This window comes from Triturus cristatus, chromosome 5_2, assembly GCF_964204655.1.
Source record: "Triturus cristatus chromosome 5_2, aTriCri1.1, whole genome shotgun sequence".
Classification (NCBI taxonomy): Eukaryota; Metazoa; Chordata; class Amphibia; order Caudata; family Salamandridae; genus Triturus; species Triturus cristatus.
Genome location: NC_140588.1, coordinates 677,816,911 through 677,837,697, shown reverse-complemented (window position 1 = coordinate 677,837,697; position 20,787 = coordinate 677,816,911). Strand labels below are relative to the sequence as shown.

Genomic DNA, 20,787 nt, shown 5'->3' with positions numbered 1-20,787 from the left:
TAGAACTCCCTGGTGAGCAGCATTATTACTACATTCTTAAGAGTATCTCAGGATTTCTGTTCTGTGAAACTGCACTTTAGAGGGTGACGATGCATCGACATTGGTTTGACATCTGAAGATATTCTCTGATTCTGACCTCTCATCTCCGATTCTGTTCTGCTCTGTTTATTATGTGACTATGTAAATGAAATTGGTTTAGTACAATGGAATTTTCTGGTGGCATTTATAGCTCTTGACCGTTTCTGATTTTGTCTTGTTCAGTTTATAATTGGCTTGTGAGACCGAAGCTGTTTCAGTACAATGGTTTGTCACTTAACATTGATGGATGGGGCATTGGGGGGGGGGGGGTTGGACTCTCACCCAACATGGTCCACTTCTGATGGAGTTTCTTTTATATGTGTGTACTGCACAAAATATATTATCTCTTTGGAAAGTGGTTGTTTCTTCATTTGATAATTGGTTACTCATTGAATTTTTTCTTTAAATATTCTCTTGAAATCTAGCTAGTGATTTGAATCATCAATTATGGTTCGTCATGCCCTACATATGCACGACCTTTAGTGTGAGTGGCTCATTTTGAAATTATTATGAGACGGTATGATTAGTACATTGGCTCATAACTTGATACAGAAGGACTGGCCTTAGTCTAGTTTAGTTTGTGGTTTTTATTTTTATTTTTGTTAATAGGGCTGTTGATTCAGTTTAATTTTATCTCAATACATCCTTCTTTTTAATAGGGGCAGTTTGCGTTTTCTTTGTGTTCCCCTCTGGGGTTGTCGAGTGAGGTAGCCAACGGGAACCTCCTACGGTCCATTTTTGTTATTGCCGCCCCACATTACCTACCTAATGCAGTCCGGGTTCGTCTTTGGTATACTATGGGGATTGGTGCAGTTCAAATTAATGCTGTCAAATACCTGGCTGGCCTCTCAGCTGGTGATAATTGCTTGGTATTGTGAGGACTATATAGCAAGTCTTCTATCGTTATGTCACATTGGTTTGTCTGATGAGGAGGTTTATGCAGAAACGCGCTGCTGAACTGTAAGCTGTACTACACAGGGCAACAACCCGTTGCTATGTGGGTTATGTCATGTTGCGTTTAGGCTAGATACTGAGGAGTTTTGCTTTCCTTTTTCTATTTTTTTCCTGTAGAGTCACTTGACCTGCTGAGGTAAAAACAATTTTCTTCAAGCATAAGCACATGCATTTCTGCTGTTCTTCGTTTGAGAGAGGTTGATTGGACTCTCACCCACAGGATGTCGTATGCCTCAGCATCACGAGGACATTTCACTTGTAAGTGCTGTTTATTGTAAAACGTGAAAGACTATTGCTTCAATATGTACTTTTATTTCTCCGTCATTGGAGCTGACAGCACAATAACGTGTGCTCTCATTATGTGCATCTATAAGTTGATCATTACAATTTATTAAAACCTTAATATACAACACCTGCTTGCCTGACGGGCATTGCTACTTTTTTTTGTTTTTGTCCAAGGGACTTCTCAGCTAATGTGCAGACATTTTTCTTTCTGGCCTCGTGCTTGGCGAGCGTTCCATACAATGTGCATAACCACTTCCAATTCTGGGCCTCCTGTGACTCGATATAATCACTTCCCCATCCATTTTGTTAATGTCCCTAATTTCAGCTTTGCATGAAAATAGTAGTATACCATGAGATGAGTTTGATTTCCAAAGGGAGGCTGCTCCCGATTGGCTACAATGAAATGCAACCTTTTATACGCACAGAATAAAAGGCCCCAAGAGCAGAGACAAAGAGAACATTTTCCTGAAAAGAAAACTGTTTATCTGAATTGCTTATCGAGTCTCAGGATGATTGACGTAATGGAGTTGCTGGCTTTCTTCGTGCACCTAATTTTCCTTTTATTCCCTATGAACTATGTTTTCCATCAATACACACTGCATTATTTCTCTGTGCATATTTATGTAACTACTATCAGCCACTTCGGTCCCCTCCGCCCTCCCCTTTCCAAACTGTGGCTTTGTAGAATGATGAAGCGCTGAATGCAGAGAGACATTTAATAAAATGGTACTTTATATTAAATTTTTCTTGTTATTTTTGATTTATGGCAAGGACCCGGCTGCACAGGAAATGATTTCCATTCTTGTTTGCTTCATCCGTTGTTCCGAATGCTTCACTGCAAAATGTGTTGGCATGGTTGGGGTGCTCTCCTCCCAGTAGATGCAACCTTTGAACCAGATATAAATCTTAAGCCAAATGGGGGGTAGGTGAACAGAACAGCTGCTCTATCTTTTTACACGTCATTTCACCTTTTTGTAAAATGTACCATCTGTGTTCTGCAAAGGTCCAGAAAAAATGAAATGTGTAAAGGTTCTGCCTGGCAGGATGTATGAGTGTGTAGCAATGGAATATTCAGTGCGAAAATATCTCAACACACATTCATTTCAAAACTGGAGAATGGAATCTATTTTTAAACAGAAATATAGAAATGCAAGCATGGGAATTGGGAGGATGCACACGACGAACTGATAACATTGTTTTCGTAGTAATCAGTTTTTTTTAGGCGATTGACACTCAATTCGAAATAGTTGGTGTAAGAATCTGCCGTTTTTTTCCCCACATGGTTGTCTCTTTTATTTTTCCTCTGTCTTTGCTGACATTTTGGGCATTTATAGACGTAAAGATGGTCCCAACAGTGAATTCTGATAGGCATATCCTTACTCTTTAACCCCTTCAGCGCGGTGCGGATTTCCGCGCCACGCTGAAGGTTCTGAGCGCGGGCGGGGCCATGACGGAACGGTTCCGTCATAAGCACAGCCCAACCGACGTGCATGACGGAACTGTTCCGTCATGCGCGTCGAAGGGGTTAATGACGCCAGTCATATAACACAGTAAATATATTATAGCAAGCTTATGCTCATGCTCCTGTCAGTAACAACTTAGGTGCCGATTCCAATCCTGTAAAACCCAGGTACGAATGGTCGTACGGAGTGTATTCTCCGTACGACTCGTACCCGGGAAATTCACCTTACAAACCAGCAAGTACGATTCGTACAGAAATACCATTTCCGTACGATTCGTAAAAAACTACGTGCGGCTAAAAAAAAACATCGCGTATGTGACGTCCGTACGGAGTCAGGCAGCGTTTTATGGACCAGCAAGTACGATTCGTGCCTACGTCACTCCGCACGGCTCATTTTTTACGGCAGCCAAAAACTCCCGGGAAAGGACGACACGATTAAGGAGCACCGGTACGTGACGGACAGCCATGGACCCCATCCTACGTGACATCCCGGCCCTCCTAGCCTACGACCTGGTGCACCGAACCCGATGCACACGCCGCAGAAGGTGAGAACAACACCCTTGGGTCAAGGGGGGGTGAGGGGCATGAAACATACCCCCTACACAAATTAAAACATACAATATGGAGGACATACATTACCTCCAAGGGTCTGGTCACTTCGGGGGGTGCGTCCAACAATCCCTGCGTACCGCAACAACGGAAATGGATGTGTACGCGTACCCGTCACCACTACAATGGTGGGACGGACCGTACCCATGCCCTCAGAGCGTGGGTACGGTCCGTACCACCATTGTAATGGTGAGGTAGGGGTACGCGTGGTACGGACCGTACCCACGCTCTGAGGGCATGGGTACGGTCCGTACCACGCGTACCCCTACATCACCACTACAATGGTGGTACGGACCATACCCACGCCCTCAAAGCGTGGGTACGGTCCATACCATGCGTACCCCTACATCACCACTACAATGGTGGTACAGACCGTACCCACGCCCTCAGAGTGTGGGTACGGTCTGTACCACGCGTACCCCTACGTCACCACTACAACGGTGGTACGGACCGTACCCATGCTCTGAGGCCGTGGGTATGGTCCGTACCACGCGTACCCCTACATCACCACTACAATGGTGGTACGGACCGTACCCACGCCCTCAGAGCGTGGGTATGGTTCATACCACCATTGTAGTGGTGATGTAGGCGTATGTGTGGTACAGACCGTACCCACGCTCTGAGGGCATGGGTACGGTCCGTACCATACGTACCCCTACATCACCACTACAATGGTGGTACGGACCGTACCCATGCCCTCAGAGCGTGGGTATGGTCCGTACACCAACGTCACCACTACAATGGTGGTACTGACCGTACCCACGCTCTGAGGGTGTGGGTACGATCCGTACCACGCGTATCACAACTACAATGGTAGTACGGACCATACCCACGCCCTCAGAGCGTGGGTACGTTCCGTACCACGCGTACCCCTACGTCACCACTACAATGGTGGTACGGACCGTACCCACGCTCTGAGGGCGTGGGTACGGTCTGTACCACGCGTACCCCTACATCACCACTACAATGGTGGTACGGACCGTACCCACGCCCTCAGAGCGTGGGTATGGTCCGTACCACGCGTACCCCTAGGTCACCACTACAATGGTGGTACGGACTACCTGCCAATAGACATACGCGCATAGCGTAGCGCTATCTTGATATTTTAAAATCTCCCGTTTGAGTATCTGTGTTATTTTTCATTTCTTACCCTTGGTTTTACTCGGGGTGTTGCCCTCGCACTTGCATCATAATTGTTAGCGCACCGCTGTTTGGCGGGTCCTGTCCTCGGGTTGGGGTAGCTGGGGGATCTTTGGTCGCCATTTTGGGTTGGGGTATCGGTGGTGGCATTGTCGGGCACCATATTGGTGGTGTAGGCGTGCAGCCTATACGCGGACGGTCTACTTAAGCCAGCCACTTTAACGCGCAGCGGTGACGCGCAGTGGTGGGCGCCTTCTCTGTCCCTGAGTCGTGCCAGAGTCCTGCCCGTCTGCGCTCGTCAGCGTCTCGGAGGCGTGGGACGGCGTTTTATACTAATATGTATTACCATCTGTTGCTGTTATTATGGTATGTTATTCGGCTCATGAGCTACGGTCGCTGCAGAAGGTGTTTTGCGCCTGGCGCAGAGTCTTTCCCGGACATATAGGTGTAAGAGACGATGCCCGGGGTGTGGGTGGCTCCCAAGCACGGCTTCAGTCTCTATTCCAAATAGGGAGGTGGATTGTGTGAAGCATCTTTTTTTGCTTCTAAATACCAGATCCATGAGCAGACATCCTCAGGAAATTTTTGATCTCCTGTCCACTGAAAAACCGTTATGTCTGATGTTGACAGAGACCTGGCTGGGGGATTCTTCCGACCCTGATATAGCTACAGCAATTCCTCCAGAATACAATATTTATCGTCAAGATAGATCGGTGGGGAGGGGTGGGGGTGTGGCACTTTTAGTGAATAAATTGGTTGCATGCTCCATTATTCCCACGGATGCCATCACAGGATCTGAATCCCTCGCCTTCTCTATAGCATTGGCGCCTCATCAATCTGCCAAAGGACTGTTAGTCTATAGGCCCCCTGGACCGGCTGGTTCCTTCTTTGATGAGCTCCAGTCGGTAATCGCGTTGCTCGCTCTTAGAGCTGAGCATTGTGTAGTGGCCGGGCATCTTAATTTTCATATGGAGGAGGGATTGGATCCGGATACGATCAAACTGACCGATGTCACGGCCTCTTTAGGTCTAGTTCCTTACCTCTTTGGACCTACACACGACAAGGGTCACACCCTGGATCAGGTTTTTTCTACGTCCCCTATAGAAGTGCTTGCACTTTTGCCGGTGCTTTGGTCAGATCATAGGCTGACCGAATTTTACGTACTGGGTAAAAAGAAACCATTAAGTACCGCTCCTAGGCATCAGGGACGTACACTTAGGGCGTATCATCGGGTGACTCCTGAAATGCTGGCCCAAGCATCTCTTTATAATCCCTGTCTTTTTACGGGTGATTTGGAGAGAGATTTAGAGTCCTTGCAGGCATGGCTAACGGATAGGCTGAATGATCTGGCCCCTGAGAAGGCCCCTCGACTAACATCTAAGCGGGTCTCGGCCCCCTGGTTTACTGAAGCACTATCGGCCTCTCGACAGCAGTGCAAGGTGGCTGAAAGGGCCTGGCGGTCGCAGTATGATCCGGAGGCCAGGCTTGTATATAGGACTGCGGTGGAAGCATACCATCGAGACATCCTCCTTGAAAAAAAAGGCTATCTGGCAAGGAGGATAGAGGCTGCCTCTAATTCCTGTAAGGAGATCTTTACGATTGTCAGGGAATTCACGTCCCCACGGTATAATGGGACCATTGCCGCTCCGTCTGAGCCGTGGGTCTCTTCCCTCGCCAATTTCTTTACTACTAAGATTCAACTGATCCAGGACTCCTTTTCCCCGATGGTGGCTGAGGTACGTCCCAATTATGAGGACGGCCTAGATTCGTTGGCCCCTACGGGTCCAGTTCTGGCAGTTTTTCCGCCAATTGCAGCTTTTTCGTCTTCAGTACTTATGGCCAATCTTAAATCTGTGTCGCCTCTTGACCCTTGTCCGGCCAAATTCTTGGCGAAAATGGCTGAAGTTGTAAATCCGCTGGCGAATCCACTTTTGAATCTCTCCCTGAGCCGTGGGGTGGTCCCGCAGGCCTGGAAGCAGGCAATGGTTATTCCTCTTCTTAAAAAGCCTGGTCTAGACCCTGAGGCTTTGGCCAATTATAGGCCTATTTCTCTTCTCCCTGCGTTGGCTAAGATTTTGGAGAAGCATGTGCATATCGTGCTCTCCAATTTCCTGGAATCTCATAATCTGCTGCACTCTACTCAATCTGGCTTCCGCCCTAACCTAAGCACCGAGACGGCGCTCTTGGAGGTGTCTGAAGCCAGTAGAGAGGCACTGGATTCGGGGGGCAAAGCTATGCTCGTTATGCTGGACTTGTCGGCGGCCTTTGACACCGTTCCCCATGAGGGTCTCCTCGCCAGACTTCATGATATCGGTCTGAGGGGGACTGTGTTAAGATGGTTTAGATCATTCTTGGAGGGCCGTCAGCAAACGGTCTGGGTCCCGCCCAGCTCTGCCACGATGCCGTCTCTGGGAGTCGGAGTTCCACAGGGCTCTGTGTTGAGCCCGACTCTTTTTAACATCTTTATGACTCCTTTGGCGGCATTGGCGCCGTTTTGGGGGGCCCAGATCGTATCTTATGCCGACGATACCCAGCTCCTCTTTTCGTGCAGGAAAGGAGAAGATTTTGATGGAGAGAGTATTCGTGAGTGCCTCGGGGCTGTTTTTAAATGGTTCCAGCTCAACAGCCTCAAGTGCAACTCAGACAAATCGGAGGTACTCTTTTTTGGATGCCCACCTGATCCAGGGTGGCAGGAATGGTGGCCTGCTAACATGTTCCCTCCAGCGGGCTCGTCTCAGCTGGCAAAGAATCTGGGGATCAAGATTGATAATGGTTTGTCGTTAAGATCTCAGAGCCTTGGTCTTACTGGAACATGTTTCGGCCTCCTTAGGATGCTCCGAAAGTGTCTTCCTTTGCTTTCGGAGGATCATAGGAAGACGACGGTGCAGGCCTTGATCGGTTCAAGATTGGACTATTCTAACGTTTTATATCTCGGCCTACCGGAATATCTCCTGCAACGACTGCAGGTGGTCCAGAACTCGGCCGCGCGAGCCATTTTTGGCCTACATAGGCGAGCCAGAGCTTCCGGTCTTCTACAGTCACTCCACTGGCTTCCGATCCGGAAACGGATAGTTTTTAAGGCCTTGACCTTAGTTCACAAGGCCCTCTATGCTTCGGGTGTGAAATATCTCCAAAGGAGACTTGCTTTTTACCATCCGCCCCGATCCTTGAGGTCTGAATCATTGTTCCTGGCTGTGGTTCCTCGAGTTAAAAAGGCTCGTATTGGAGGTCGTTCTTTTAAGTTGCTGGCATCGCAGCGTTGGAATACTCTGCCTCTGGCTCTGCGCAGCACCTCTAATTTGTTGACTTTTAGGAAGGGCCTTAAAACTTGGCTTTTAGCCCTTTAGTTTGTTTTGTCCTCTTTCTGTCGGCCCCGTCTTCTGTCTACTGTGCTGTGTCCCTTGTTGCAGGTTGTTATTAAAAGCGCCGGGACACTCTTTGGAGTAGCCGAGCGCTATAAAAGACCAATTTTAACATAACATAACATAACATACCGGACCGTACCCACGCTCTGAGGGCGTGGGTACGGTCCGTACCATGCGTACCCTTACATCACCACTACAATGGTGGAACGGACCGTACCCACGGCCTCAGAGCGTGGGTACGGTCCGTACCACCATTGTAGTGGTGACGTAGGGGTACGCGTGGTACGGACCGTACCCAACCTATGAATGCGGGGGTACGGACCGCATCACCCGTACCCCTAGGGCACCAGTGCATTTGTGATACAAGGCATACACACGCCACGAATGTTGGCTTAGGGCCTGGTGCAGCATATAACCAGTATATTGGGATGTGTGTATGCCCAGGACAGCAGTGTACTGCACCAATGCTGCGGGTGGGTGGGTGGGTGGCTGCCTAGGATTCCCAGCAGTGAACAAAGACATGTGAGGTGTGGGTGCCTATCACTCCCAGCAGTGGACAGAGACATGTGAGGTGTGGGTGCCTATCACTCCCAGCAGTGGACAGAGACATGTGAGGGGTGGGTGCCTATCACTCCCAGCAGTGGACAGAGACATGTGAGGGGTGGGTGCAGAGGAATAACAGCAGTGGATAGAGACATGTGAGGGGTGGGTGCCTATCACTCCCATCAGTGGACAGAGACATGTGAGGGGTGGGTGCAGAGGAATACCAGCAGTGGACAGAGACATGTGAGGAGTTGGTGCCTATCACTCCCAGCAGTGGACAGAGACATGTGAGGGGTGGGTGAAGAGGAATACCAGCAGTGGATAGAGACATGTGAGGGGTGGGTGCCTATCACTCCCATCAGTGGACAGAGACATGTGCGGGGTGGGTGCCTATTACTCCCAGCAGTGGCAGAGACATGTGAGGGGTGGGTGCAGAGGAATACCAGCAGTGGATAGAGACATGTGAGGGGTGGGTGCCTATCACTCCCATCAGTGGACAGAGACATGTGAGGGGTGGGTGCCTATTACTCCCAGCAGTGGCAGAGACATGTGAGGGGTGGGTGCAGAGGAATACCAGCAGTGGATAGAGACATGTGAGGGGTGGGTGCCTATCACTCCCATCAGTGGACAGAGACATGTGAGGGGTGGGTGCCTATCACTCCCATCAGTGGACAGAGGCATGTGAGGGGTGGGTGCAGAGGAATACCAGCAGTGGACAGAGACATGTGAGGTGTGGGTGACTATCACTCCCAGCAGTGGACAGAGACATGTGAGGGGTGGGTGCCTATCACTCCCAGCTGTGGATAGAGACATGTGAGGTGTGGGTGCCTATCACTCCCAGCAGTGGACAGAGACATGTGAGGGGTTGCTGCCTCTGATTCCCAGCAGTGGACAAAGACATGTGAGGGGTGGGTGCCTATCACACCCAGCAGTGGACAGCGACATGTGAGGGGTGGGTGCAGAGGAATACCAGCAGTGGACAGAGACATGTGAGGGGTGGGTGCCAATCACTCCCAGCAGTGGACAGAGACATGTGAGGGGTGGGTGCCTATCACTCCCAGCAGTGGACAGAGACATGGGGGTGGGTGCCTATCACTCCCAGCAGTGGACAGAGACATGTGAGGGGTAGGTGCAGAGGAATACCAGCAGTGTACAGAGACATGTGAGGTGTGGGTGCCTATCACTCCCAGCAGTGGACAGAGACATGTGAGGGGTGGGTGCAGAGGAATACCAGCAGTGGACAGAGACATGTGAGGTGTGGGTGCCTATCACTCCCAGCAGTGGACAGAGACATGTGAGGGGTGGGTGCAGAGGAATACCAGCAGTGGACAGAGACATGTGAGGTGTGGGTGCCTATCACTCCCAGCAGTGGACAGAGACATGTGAGGGGTGGGTGCAGAGGAATACCAGCAGTGAACAGAGACATGGGTGTGTGTACATCATTATCAGATGACCACAACTCCATGGGTGTATGTACGCATCCCTAATTTTCGACTATGTTGATAGTGCCATAGCAACACATCACTGAATGCAGTGTCCCACTCCCATGAGGATAGATGTCTTTCCCCCACTGCATGACACACCACATGTGGGTGTGAGGACAAATGAAACATGCATACCCACCTCTGGCTAATGCAGCACAATACACACACAGAGATCATGCCACAAGACTGTAGAGTCATGTCAATGCCTACTAAACTAAGAGAGCCAAAGGGAACACACACTGTCACGCACATCCCAGGACTGATAGGAATGTACAGGTGCTGGGACAGCCACCAAGATTTTGTCTCTCATGGAAGGAATAGGGTGGAGTTCCCACAGATACAATGCCCACAATTGTGAGTCAGGTGCCCAAATACCCTGCAGAACAAGTACCATATGTGTGCTAGGCTGGGATTAAACACATGCATAGTGCGGAAAAGGGAGAATTTCTCCATAAAGGCATGGCAACATACTCAATACACAAGTACAGTGACTAGCAAGGATGGCACAGACGATGCAGCCGGAGACATTGCTGAGCAGGCATGGCCATAGTTGAAGGGATCCGTCACCAACAAAGGGAATGTATACACAGGTCAGCACAACAATTGTGCAACTCTCTGCAGGGAAGATGTCAGGTGCCACGGAGGAAGGGACACTCCTTGGTACAATGTATCAAAAAACAAATAACACACACAACCAAAGATCCTTTGCAGAGACCTTGTGATGGCACGCAGATCCCATGGTCCACCTCATGACCATCAGACTCGAACCTTTGCCCGAAACATAACACATTACCACAACCCCAACTCCTGGAGCATCAGCACCAACATCAATACCTGAAATGCAATAGTGTTCAAAGTAAAAAGAAAATGCTTTAATCAGCATACATTTTTTTTTCAAGAACACTATATACAAAGGCCAATGGCCAGTCCAGAATAGAAGTCCTTGGGAGGAAACATGGGCACGTGTCTCCCCTAGCTTGCCTGCACATTTGAGCCCTCAGGTTCGTCGACTGGGGGGGGCATCATGTGTGAAAGGACCAGGCACCGCAGGGACAGGAGGTGTAAGGGTAGGTGTGGTGGGTGCAAGGCTGGACACCTCCACCACATGGGGTGGAGCAGCACCAAAGGTGGAGGTGTGCTCGGCACTGCACACGTCTGCCAGGGCGTCCAGAGTATCCCCTGCAATGGAAGAAACCACAGGCACAAAGGAGGAGGGGGGGTCGGAGGGATGGGGTGCAGCGCTACTGGGGGAGGGGGTGGACATGGAGGGGACTCAACTCCCCTACCCGGGGAGTGCCTTGCCCGTTTGCGGGCGGGTGACCCAGTGGGGCTGAGGCCCAGCACAGACATGTAGCTCTCCTTGTCTGACTGTGTGGCAGGGGAGCCAAGGGAGTGCTTTTGGAGGTACTGGGTAGTGAGGCATGCAGACTCAGACTGTGGCTGCGTGTATGTCTGTGTGCCACAGACCCAGTGGGTGTGCCTTTATCCCCCTAAGTGAGCGTGCCAGGAGGTGTGTGCTTGCCCTGACGTGTTGGTGTGCTGCCTGTGTCTGGTGGGGTGCCTGCTTGGGAATGCCTGGGTGTGCATGGGACAGGCATGGGAGTGGGAAGTGTGGATGGGGATATAGTAGGGGGGACGAAGTGCTGCAGGAGACTCACTGCTGCCGTCAGTGAAGAGTCCATGGACCGCAGCAACATCCGTTGGTCAGACATCGCTGCTGACATGCCCTCCATGAATGACACCATCTGTGTCAGCAGTCTGGTGTGGCCATGGAGGACATTCAGCATCGATTTCTGGCCAACCTGCAATTGCCGCTGAATGTCCACAGACTCTGCAGTGAGGGCAGCAGGGGTGACAGGGGCAGGGGGTGCGGTGCCCGGCACGAAGGCGACATGGTGGTGCCCTGCACGGACAGAAGGGACCGGAGCAACTGGGAGGGTGGTGATGGGAATTGAGGAGGCGGGGACAGATTTTGTGCTGCTGACAGGTATTGTAGCAGCCTCCGCCCCCTTGATGAGTTCAGCCTCGGACCCGTCAGCGTCGTAGTCGGTGTCGCCACCAGACAGGTCCTCCGCCTGACTCCCCTCGCCCTCCGTGCCACTTGCTCCCGCAGACTAGCCAGTACTGGTGGCACCGGTGCTGGATCCCTCCTCCAGGTCCATGCAGGTGTCTCCCTCGGTGTCCTCCGATGATGCTGTGGGCAAGGTGAAGATACAGAAAATAATCAGTCACCTGTATACATCTGACACATGAGTCCAAACAAAATAGGTCACAGTGCATATCAGGCAATGCATCATGAGTAACATCTAAATTACTCCGCACATATGTAAGCCCTGTACTCCCCAGTTGGTTGACCCACCATGCCACTTGGAAACAAGGAAAAATAGGACACAACAGCCAAAAACTTGATTTAGAAATATACTGAGAAGCTAGTGTCTGTGAACAGTTGAGCACAGCAATACTATGAAGGCATGCCACCTCTTGTTTACTGTGAAAGAAACAGTATTGGTGCACCCAAGGCTAAATAACAGACCTCGATGCTGAAGGTGTCCCCACACTCAGAGACCTGTAAGTACTTTGGAAACCCAAACGAAATACATTGTGATCCCTTGGGAATCACACCACTTTACACAATCTACATGTTTAGAATGTGTGAATGTGCCACTTTGTGAACAGAACACACTTGTGCCTGTATAAAAGAAGTCACACAAGGAGGTGCACACAAAACTACATTTACACAGTCATTGTATGAGCTGCCAGCCTTATTCAAAGAAGCCACTGTTAGAAAGAAATGGGGTTTCAGTAAGTATATATACATGGCACCACGGCGGTCTGGATGACTTGACACTCGTAAGTTGGTATCAGCAACAACCAAGGACTTACCCAAATGCCACCACACTGTGGGAACATGGATATGTATAATCTGAAAAACACTCTTATTCGAACTGTGCCTTTCTTTAAAATGTGCCAGCGTGTCCCCTGAAAGTGTAAAGGTGGTTTCTTGTGCACTTCCTTGGGAGACATCTGTCATGCAGGCACATTATTGTCCTTCACAACAAAACATCAAAGTCAAGCTTTGAAAACATGAAGACACGTTGACAAGTGTAGTGAGTGCCAAGGTACAAGACTTCTTGACTAACAACTTGAATCATGCCACCTGTCACATGGCCATCCGTACCATGATGACACAGTTGGCAACACATCTGATCCACTGCCTGTCATGTGGAGTGGCACACATGTCCAAACACAGGACAATGCATAAGCTAATGGGCCTGCAATTGTGTCGGAATAAGGCACACCTGCACTGAGGAGACACCCTCATGGCAAGCAAGAATGTCCACACAGATGTCAGCAGACAAAGACCAAACTACGTAGCATCTGGACCACACACTGGTGCCAAAATGGATGAGCAGGAATCATGTATTTAAACTTTTGACACATGCTGCAAAGCACAAACATGAAAGCCTGCACAACATCACTGGGTCACTGCATGTTGAGTGTCTGTCCACACAATTATAACACACAGGTCAGACCTGGCAAGGAGACATAAGGTTTGGACATGTAGGCCTCGCCCGCAGAACCCCCCCCATACCTGAGACAATGTGATTGAGACAGATCAAGAAGTGACACCTCTTAATCAGGGTTTACAAAAATGTGCATCAAGAATTCCAAAATGTACTCCACATCACCTCGTGAGGCTGCCAACACATATTTGTGACAAACAACCATCAACAGATAGTTGTAAATAAACACACAGGCACTGCCCAGTGTGAGGATGCACAAACCAAATGGGGTCACCCTGTCCAGTGGACACATGTAGCACACTTTAGATAAATACAAATGAGGCCAGGGAACAATGCCACAGAGGCCAACCTATGCTGAACACACAGAGAATGGGCACAGTGTTGGATGACACACATGATTACGAGGCAAGGGTGTCTCAGGGGACTGTAGTGGGCACACTGCTCCATGGTCCTGGAATGATCTGACTGTAACATGAGCAACCGTCCCGGCACTATGCATATCTCCCACTCATGCACATCATGTCTGAGGCCACAACATCGGTCATGCATGCTGCAAGTCTGTTAATTTGAAACCTCACACTCCTATGTTGAGACTCAGCATCAGTGCCAACAAATATGGACCCCCAAATGACTGAACAGGACAGGGCACAGGCAAGGTACCAACACATGTCACAGACCACCCCCACACATGATGCAGAAAGCAATGTGCACTTGGATTAACTGGCAGCCTAGATGACCATGTGCAAAAGTGATTACACACAGACCAGGGAACACATGTCAAGGAGGGGAAGGGAGGAAGAAGAGCACCGGTTGACTTGGGGGAACAGGATATGCACTGAGCATATAAACCAGGTGTATCCAGGTGACTGAGCACTTCCAAAAGCTGGTGACACACAACAAACACTCATGCACCTACCCCCTCCTTGCTGCTGTCTCTCCTGTAACTGCCTATCCATGTCAGGGAAGACCACCGCCAGGACACACCTCATCTGGTGGGTCAGGCGTCGGCGCCCGCCGTGGGGGCGTGTAAATGTAAATGTAAATGTATAGGTATTTATATAGCGCCGATCACCACTACGGGTATCTCAGCGCTGTACTCATACCGCTGAAGGAACCCTTCCTGGCTTTCCATGTGAGGTGTCCACTCCTGGGCACCCCCATGGTGAGGCCAGGCATCCCAGCGCTGTTGGGGCCGTTGTGGAGATTAAGCAAGCTATTGCCCAGAGTTGCAGCGTGGGACCCATGATTAGAATAGGCACTGAGGCGAGAATATCTGGTCCGCGGAATTTATAGCCCGAGACCCTGCCGCGACGGGAATCGAACCCTGGTCCCAGACCAGTGCTCTGCATCGAGGTCTGCCACTTTAACCATTGAGCCACACTTCTCCACTGGTGCGTGAGTCCCCCAGCAGGACCCGGGCGATCCTCCGGGTCCAGCACCGGATGTCCTGCCACCATTTTCTGACTTGGGCTAGGCGCCGACTGCGACCCTCCACCGATCTCACGGCCCTGACGGCCCGCTTCCAGATCTCCCCCTTCATGTAGGCAGTTACCTGTAAGGATGACAAACTGAGACAACATCACTACACCTGCTCCATTTCAGAGAGACACACATATGAACATCTTTGATATGTTGAACATGGCATAGGATGCTGCCAAGGAATAGCATCTTTGTCATATGGACATTAGCCTCTGTGGAAGCCCCAATGCACTACATGGCATTTAAAGTACACAGGTGGCATGAGGGGTGCGACACACTCCGTGATCATGGCACACACTGTGCATCACAAGCTACACCAGGCTGATGGACAGCACCTCCAAGCAGTTACATGCCCGAGGCCACTGACGCAACCTCAGCAGAGTACACAGACACACACAGGCACAGATCAATCACCTGCCATTGGCAACAGCGGATACAAAGCTCACTCTGCACATGTGCCACTTGCCTGTGGGGTGTCACAGGTGTGGGGCGAGCTCAGCAAGTCAGACACACAGCACGGCTTACTTCTCACATCAGATGGGTAGAGCTGTTGCCTCCTCCATGCAGCTGTGGTGCAACACTTCACATAGACACTCACCCACATGACAAGGAACATTCACACACATCAATGTCCAGGGGGCGTACACATCACTTGGACACTCTCACCCAGCTCCACTCAACTCACACACATCTGTGGGTACAGTCACCTGTCACACCGGGGGACCACTGAATCACCTCAGAACTATAGACAAAAAATGCCACAAAGGATTGGCCAGGCTGAATGTGGCATGCACTATGCAGTGAATGTCACAGTAAGCACAATGCAAGTGAGGAGTGCACACATGAACTACATCATGCTCTGCATGGGAGACATAAGCCATTCCCCCCCCCGGGACCCCCTCTAAACAACATTGCATGTCTGTCACACCTGTACACAATGCCAGAAGTGACAGTCACAAAAAAGGTGCACAGTCAAAGGTAGTGGAGTCAGCACTCACCTGCTCCCCTGGTCTCCCATACAGGCTGGTGTACTGTGGGAGGATGACATCCAGCAATACCTCATTCTCCTCCTGGGTGAATGGCTGGGCCCTCTCGACAGACCTTGACATGGTGCCAGAGGAAGCACAGACAGCAGCAGTGTTGTCAACAGGAAAGTTGTGCAGGCAAGTGCCCTCTCATGGGTTCTTGTGGACTTATATCTGTCTTACTGAGGGGCATTCATTTGGAGGAGTACATAGTGATTGGTCAGATTCATTCACATCTTACGTTTACTCCAATCCCTTTCCACATACACCAGTGATAGCATTTGCATCGTTCAAATTTTGAGCATCATGTCAAGTCAACAACCACTTTGCAACATTGTATTTTGTGGCCAACTGACTTTTCCAGGACACCTGATGGAAAAATTTGAACCGAAAACTCTGTATCCATGACAACCAGCATGCATTTAGTGCCTAATAATTGTCCCTTATGTGTCCCCTATGTAATTTTCAAATCCACACACAGGTATGGTGCGTTTCACACGTACCCCTATGGCACCAGCTGCACAGTGCGTTTGACACGTACGTGTATGCACTGGTAGTACACGAACCCGTTCGTGTACTACCAGGCCTACCCGTACGTGTAGGCACTGGTAGTACACAAACGTGTAGGCACTGGTAGTACACGTACGGGTACGTGTACTACCAGTGCCTATCCGTACGTGTACTACCAGTGTGTACCCGTACGTGTAGGCACTGGTAGTACACGTACGTGTAGGCACTGGTAGTACACATACATGTAGGCACTGGTAGTACACGTATGGGTAGGCACTGGTAGCACACATACCCGTACGTGTACTACCAGTGCCTACATGTACGTGTACTACCAGTGCCTACACGTACGTGTAGGCACTGGTAGCACACGTACGTGTAGGCACTGGCAGTATACGTACGGGTACATGTACTACCAGTGCCTACACGTACGTGTAGGAACTGGTAGTACACGTACGGGTACATGTACTACCAGTGCCTACACGTACGTGTACTACCAGTGCCTACACGTATGGGTATGCACAGTAGTACACGTATGTGTGTACGGTCCATACCACGCATGCTCCTACAGCACCACTACTATAGTGATACGGACCGTACTTGTACGGTCCGTACCACGCGTACTTCTACGGCCACACAACTCTAGTGATACGGACCGTACACACGCCCTCAGAGCGTGTGTACGGTGCATTTCACACGCTTACACTGTTGATAGGATTCGCACACGAAAGGAATGGAGGTCTCAGACTCGTACAAGAATGTACATCAAGTCATTGTCATTGCTGTCCTACATGTGCAGGGCCTAGGTGTGTCAGGCAGTGATATTGCACATGTCTCCTCATGTATTTGCACAATTGATGTGTGATGACCTGTGTACACATGTCATGTGTGATGGGGCACTATGTGGCACACTTCCCCTTCACACTTTGCACATATGTGCATGTAGTACAAACGTGTCAAGCACAGCATCACTGGTATGGCACAGTCTCCACCACCTGCAACTGTCCCCTGATGCCAGGGACAGGGACACTAACAACTGACATTTAATGACCAGCATGCACCGATGTGACTATGTCATGTGTGTGTCATGAGTTCCCATGAGCTTGCTGTTGATGTTCCGTCAACTGCATCTGCTGTTGCTGCATCCAACATGTGTCTGTGTGTAGATGGGCATGGCACACATCTATGCACACCATGCCACATGTGGATTTCCACGTAACGTGTGTCTGTATGCATCGAACATGATATTTTGACCTGAGGACATATCTGCGTCGTCTCAATGTCTGTGTTTTCTGTTTTCACGTGTACCCCTTCATTGCAATGTGTGTGATCTGTGCATTTGAGATTCCATGTGATCTGTGTGTCTAGCTTGCCGTCAGCTGTCTGTATGAGATGACATCCTTCAAATGCTGATATGTGGATGTATGTCACTCTTGTGATGTCTCTGGCTGTTCACTGACACTGGCCCACAGCTCGTTTCAGGGCATGTCATGTAGATTTGACAATCAACGGGTGTAGCTGGCATTTCGTAGGAGTATCACCTGGCTGGCATACGTGTCCTGGATGTATTGCACAGACCAGACTCTGTATTTAGCAGATGTGTATTAGCAGTTGAGCATGTGCTCAGTTCATTGACATTGATGTTGTTATGTTCTCGCTGTTCGTTATTTATTCAAATTTACTGCAGGGCAACGCCTGTCCCCAGACCAAAGCCAGACTTGGGTGCCATGAGGGAACGTGACTGCATACGCCGTTACAGATTCACCCAACAGTTGATTGAGAACTTGACCGCCAAGCTGGCACCACACAGGTATCCTACTGCGCTGACCCCCAAGATGAAGGTGATGGCAGCCCTACATTTTTTTGCCACAGGTACGTTTCAATTCACCATAGCTGATGTTGGTGGCATGTCACAGACGATGTTCAGCCGTGTCCTGCATGATGTTTTGGAAGCCATGTTGGAGCACCTTGGTGAATTCATCCATTTTCCGACTCCTGAGGAGTTGACAGGTGTCAAGGGTGATTTCTATGCCCTGGGAGGGATGCCCCATGTCATTGGGTCCTTTGATGGGACACATGTGGCTTTGGTACCACCACAGGCACAGGAGGTCGCCTATCGCAACCGTAAACATTACCACTCTATAAATGTCCTTGTGGTGTATCTTGCTAACATGCTGATTTCCCATGTCTGTGCACGTTTTCCAGGGTCAGCACACGATGCCTACATCATGAGGCATAGCAGGGTTCCACAAATGATGCTGCGGCTGCACAACGAACGAGCATGTCTTGTTGGTGGGTATACTCTGTTTGTCCTGTGTTTTGCGGTATCTTTGTATCTTACGGCATCTCCTGACCCACTTATTTACATGATGTTTCCATGTAGGGGCCTCTGGCTATCCCAACATGCCATGGCTGATGATGCCTCTCCGCAACCCAAGATCAGCTGCAGATCATCGTTACAACAATGCACACGGGCAGACCAGGCGAGTGATTGAGAGGACGTTTGGCCTCCTGAAGAGCCGATTCCGGTGCCTTCACAAGACAGGCGGGTCCCTCCCATATGCACCGGCAAAGGTCTGCAAAGTCTTCCTCGTGTGCTGCATGCTGCACAACATGGCAGTGGAGAAGGCAGTGCCACTCATCCTGGAGCAGCATGAGCAGGAACATCCACCCGTGGAGGATGAAGGGCTTGGTCACGAGGCAAGTGAGGAGGAGGAGGATATCCGGAGTCAGCTCATACGCAACTTCTTCTCATAATGGTGAGTCACTGGTTCTGAGTGTGCACGCTTGGAGCCTTGTGTGGCATGTTTTGCAATGTGTGTGTCCAGCTGACTGTATGCTAAGTGACTAAGATGTGTGTTCTGATGTGTCACTCGAGTGATGATGTCATTCCACTCATTTTAGCTGAGACACTAAATTTTCAAATCGCATGGTGACAACATTATTCCTGTAGAGTAAATGACCATGGATGTGGATAACAATCTTTTAGCTGACTTCTTGTGTGTCTGTCATCCACAGGTTCTTGCGCATGTTGTCTGGTCGTGTCATCGTTGGCCTCCTGCTATTCCTCATGAGTATTGCAACGTGTGCTGAATCAGCGTTCCATGCACGGACATGGGGAAAAGTCATTTTGGGTGAGGATTGCAGTAAGGCATTTTGGGGGTGTTACGTGTTTGGAATGTGTGGGGACTGCTCCTGTGCATGTTGGGTTACCATGCATACATGTCGACTCACCATGGGGCACATGACATGCAGCATGACTCCCATGAATTGATAGTCTACCTTCGTGACAGTCATCTGTAATGGTTTGTGGATTCTGATGAAGGCATCAATGTGTGTAAAACTTCCCTCAGAAACATACGGGATGCTATGGGTGGATATAGTGTGGGACATCCCGATCAGAGGCTCAATGGGGAATTGCAGCCTCTCCGTGTACAGCAGGGGGTGTTTGGCTCATCCCCTTAACTTGTGTGCCAGGCCATTTGGATTTACTACATCTGTGTTGTGAAGGGGGTGTCCAGTGTATGTCCCACATGCTCGTCCAAATGACCTGTGAGTCTGTTCATATTGATGCATTTCCCTTAGTGTGAGCCTGAGTAATAAAGGGGTTCCTCAACCTCCAAGGTGCCTCATCTCTGTCAATGCAGGTCTCTTGCCACTTTGCATGCGGCATCTCTGGCATAGTTGTCAAAGATTGTGCATATGAGTCTATGTGTAGTTTGGCTACATGCATGCAGTTCTTCATGGGTTAGACTCTCGATTGTGCATGAAGTCCATGTTTGTGTATGTATTTGGGCATGTTGGTCCCCACGACGGGCCATCAATGCCTGCTGAGGGTGTGTCTCCTGTGCGCGGCTCGGCCTTCTGTTTCCTGATCCTGTGCCAGTCATCTTTGGTGATTGTGCATCCAGTTTCTCAGGGTGTGCCATGGGTAACCGGACACTCCTTCCTTTTCATACGCCTGTTGCAGTTGTCCTTTCTGACATCCTTGTCTTTGTGTGCTACTTTTGGCATAGTTTCCAGGACATGCCGCCTGCTGCTGCGGCCCCTGCAGCAAGGGCCCACAAAGTAGCGGGATTCAGCAACACACACGCCTCAAAGATGCTCCTCCCTGCCTCCCTCCACCCATTCATTTGGCTGTCATCATCTTGTCTGTGCCACTGTTGCGGCCACACGGTGCCAAAGGCAGGACCGTCAGCACATGCAACATGCACACTTGCATGACCCTCATGTCCTTGCATGCCCCACATCACACTACAGTCTGATGTTGCAGCCACCCTCCAAGCAATGTCTAACCGAAATTCAACCGCCTGCTCTCAGGCATACCCTAAG

At 50.0% G+C, this 20,787-nt stretch overlaps 1 protein-coding gene across 1 annotated transcript in view; it reads left to right on the top strand.

Moving 5' to 3' along the window:
- The first annotated feature begins 1,150 nt into the window (after positions 1-1,150).
- Positions 1,151-20,787, top strand: part of LOC146829126 (uncharacterized) — a 113,920-nt gene continuing 94,283 nt past the window's right edge. The window contains exon 1 of the mRNA XM_085606657.1: positions 1,151-1,290. Coding sequence (XP_085462783.1) covers positions 1,254-1,290 — 37 coding nt within the window. The 5' untranslated portion in view covers positions 1,151-1,253. The remainder of the gene's footprint in view (positions 1,291-20,787) is intronic.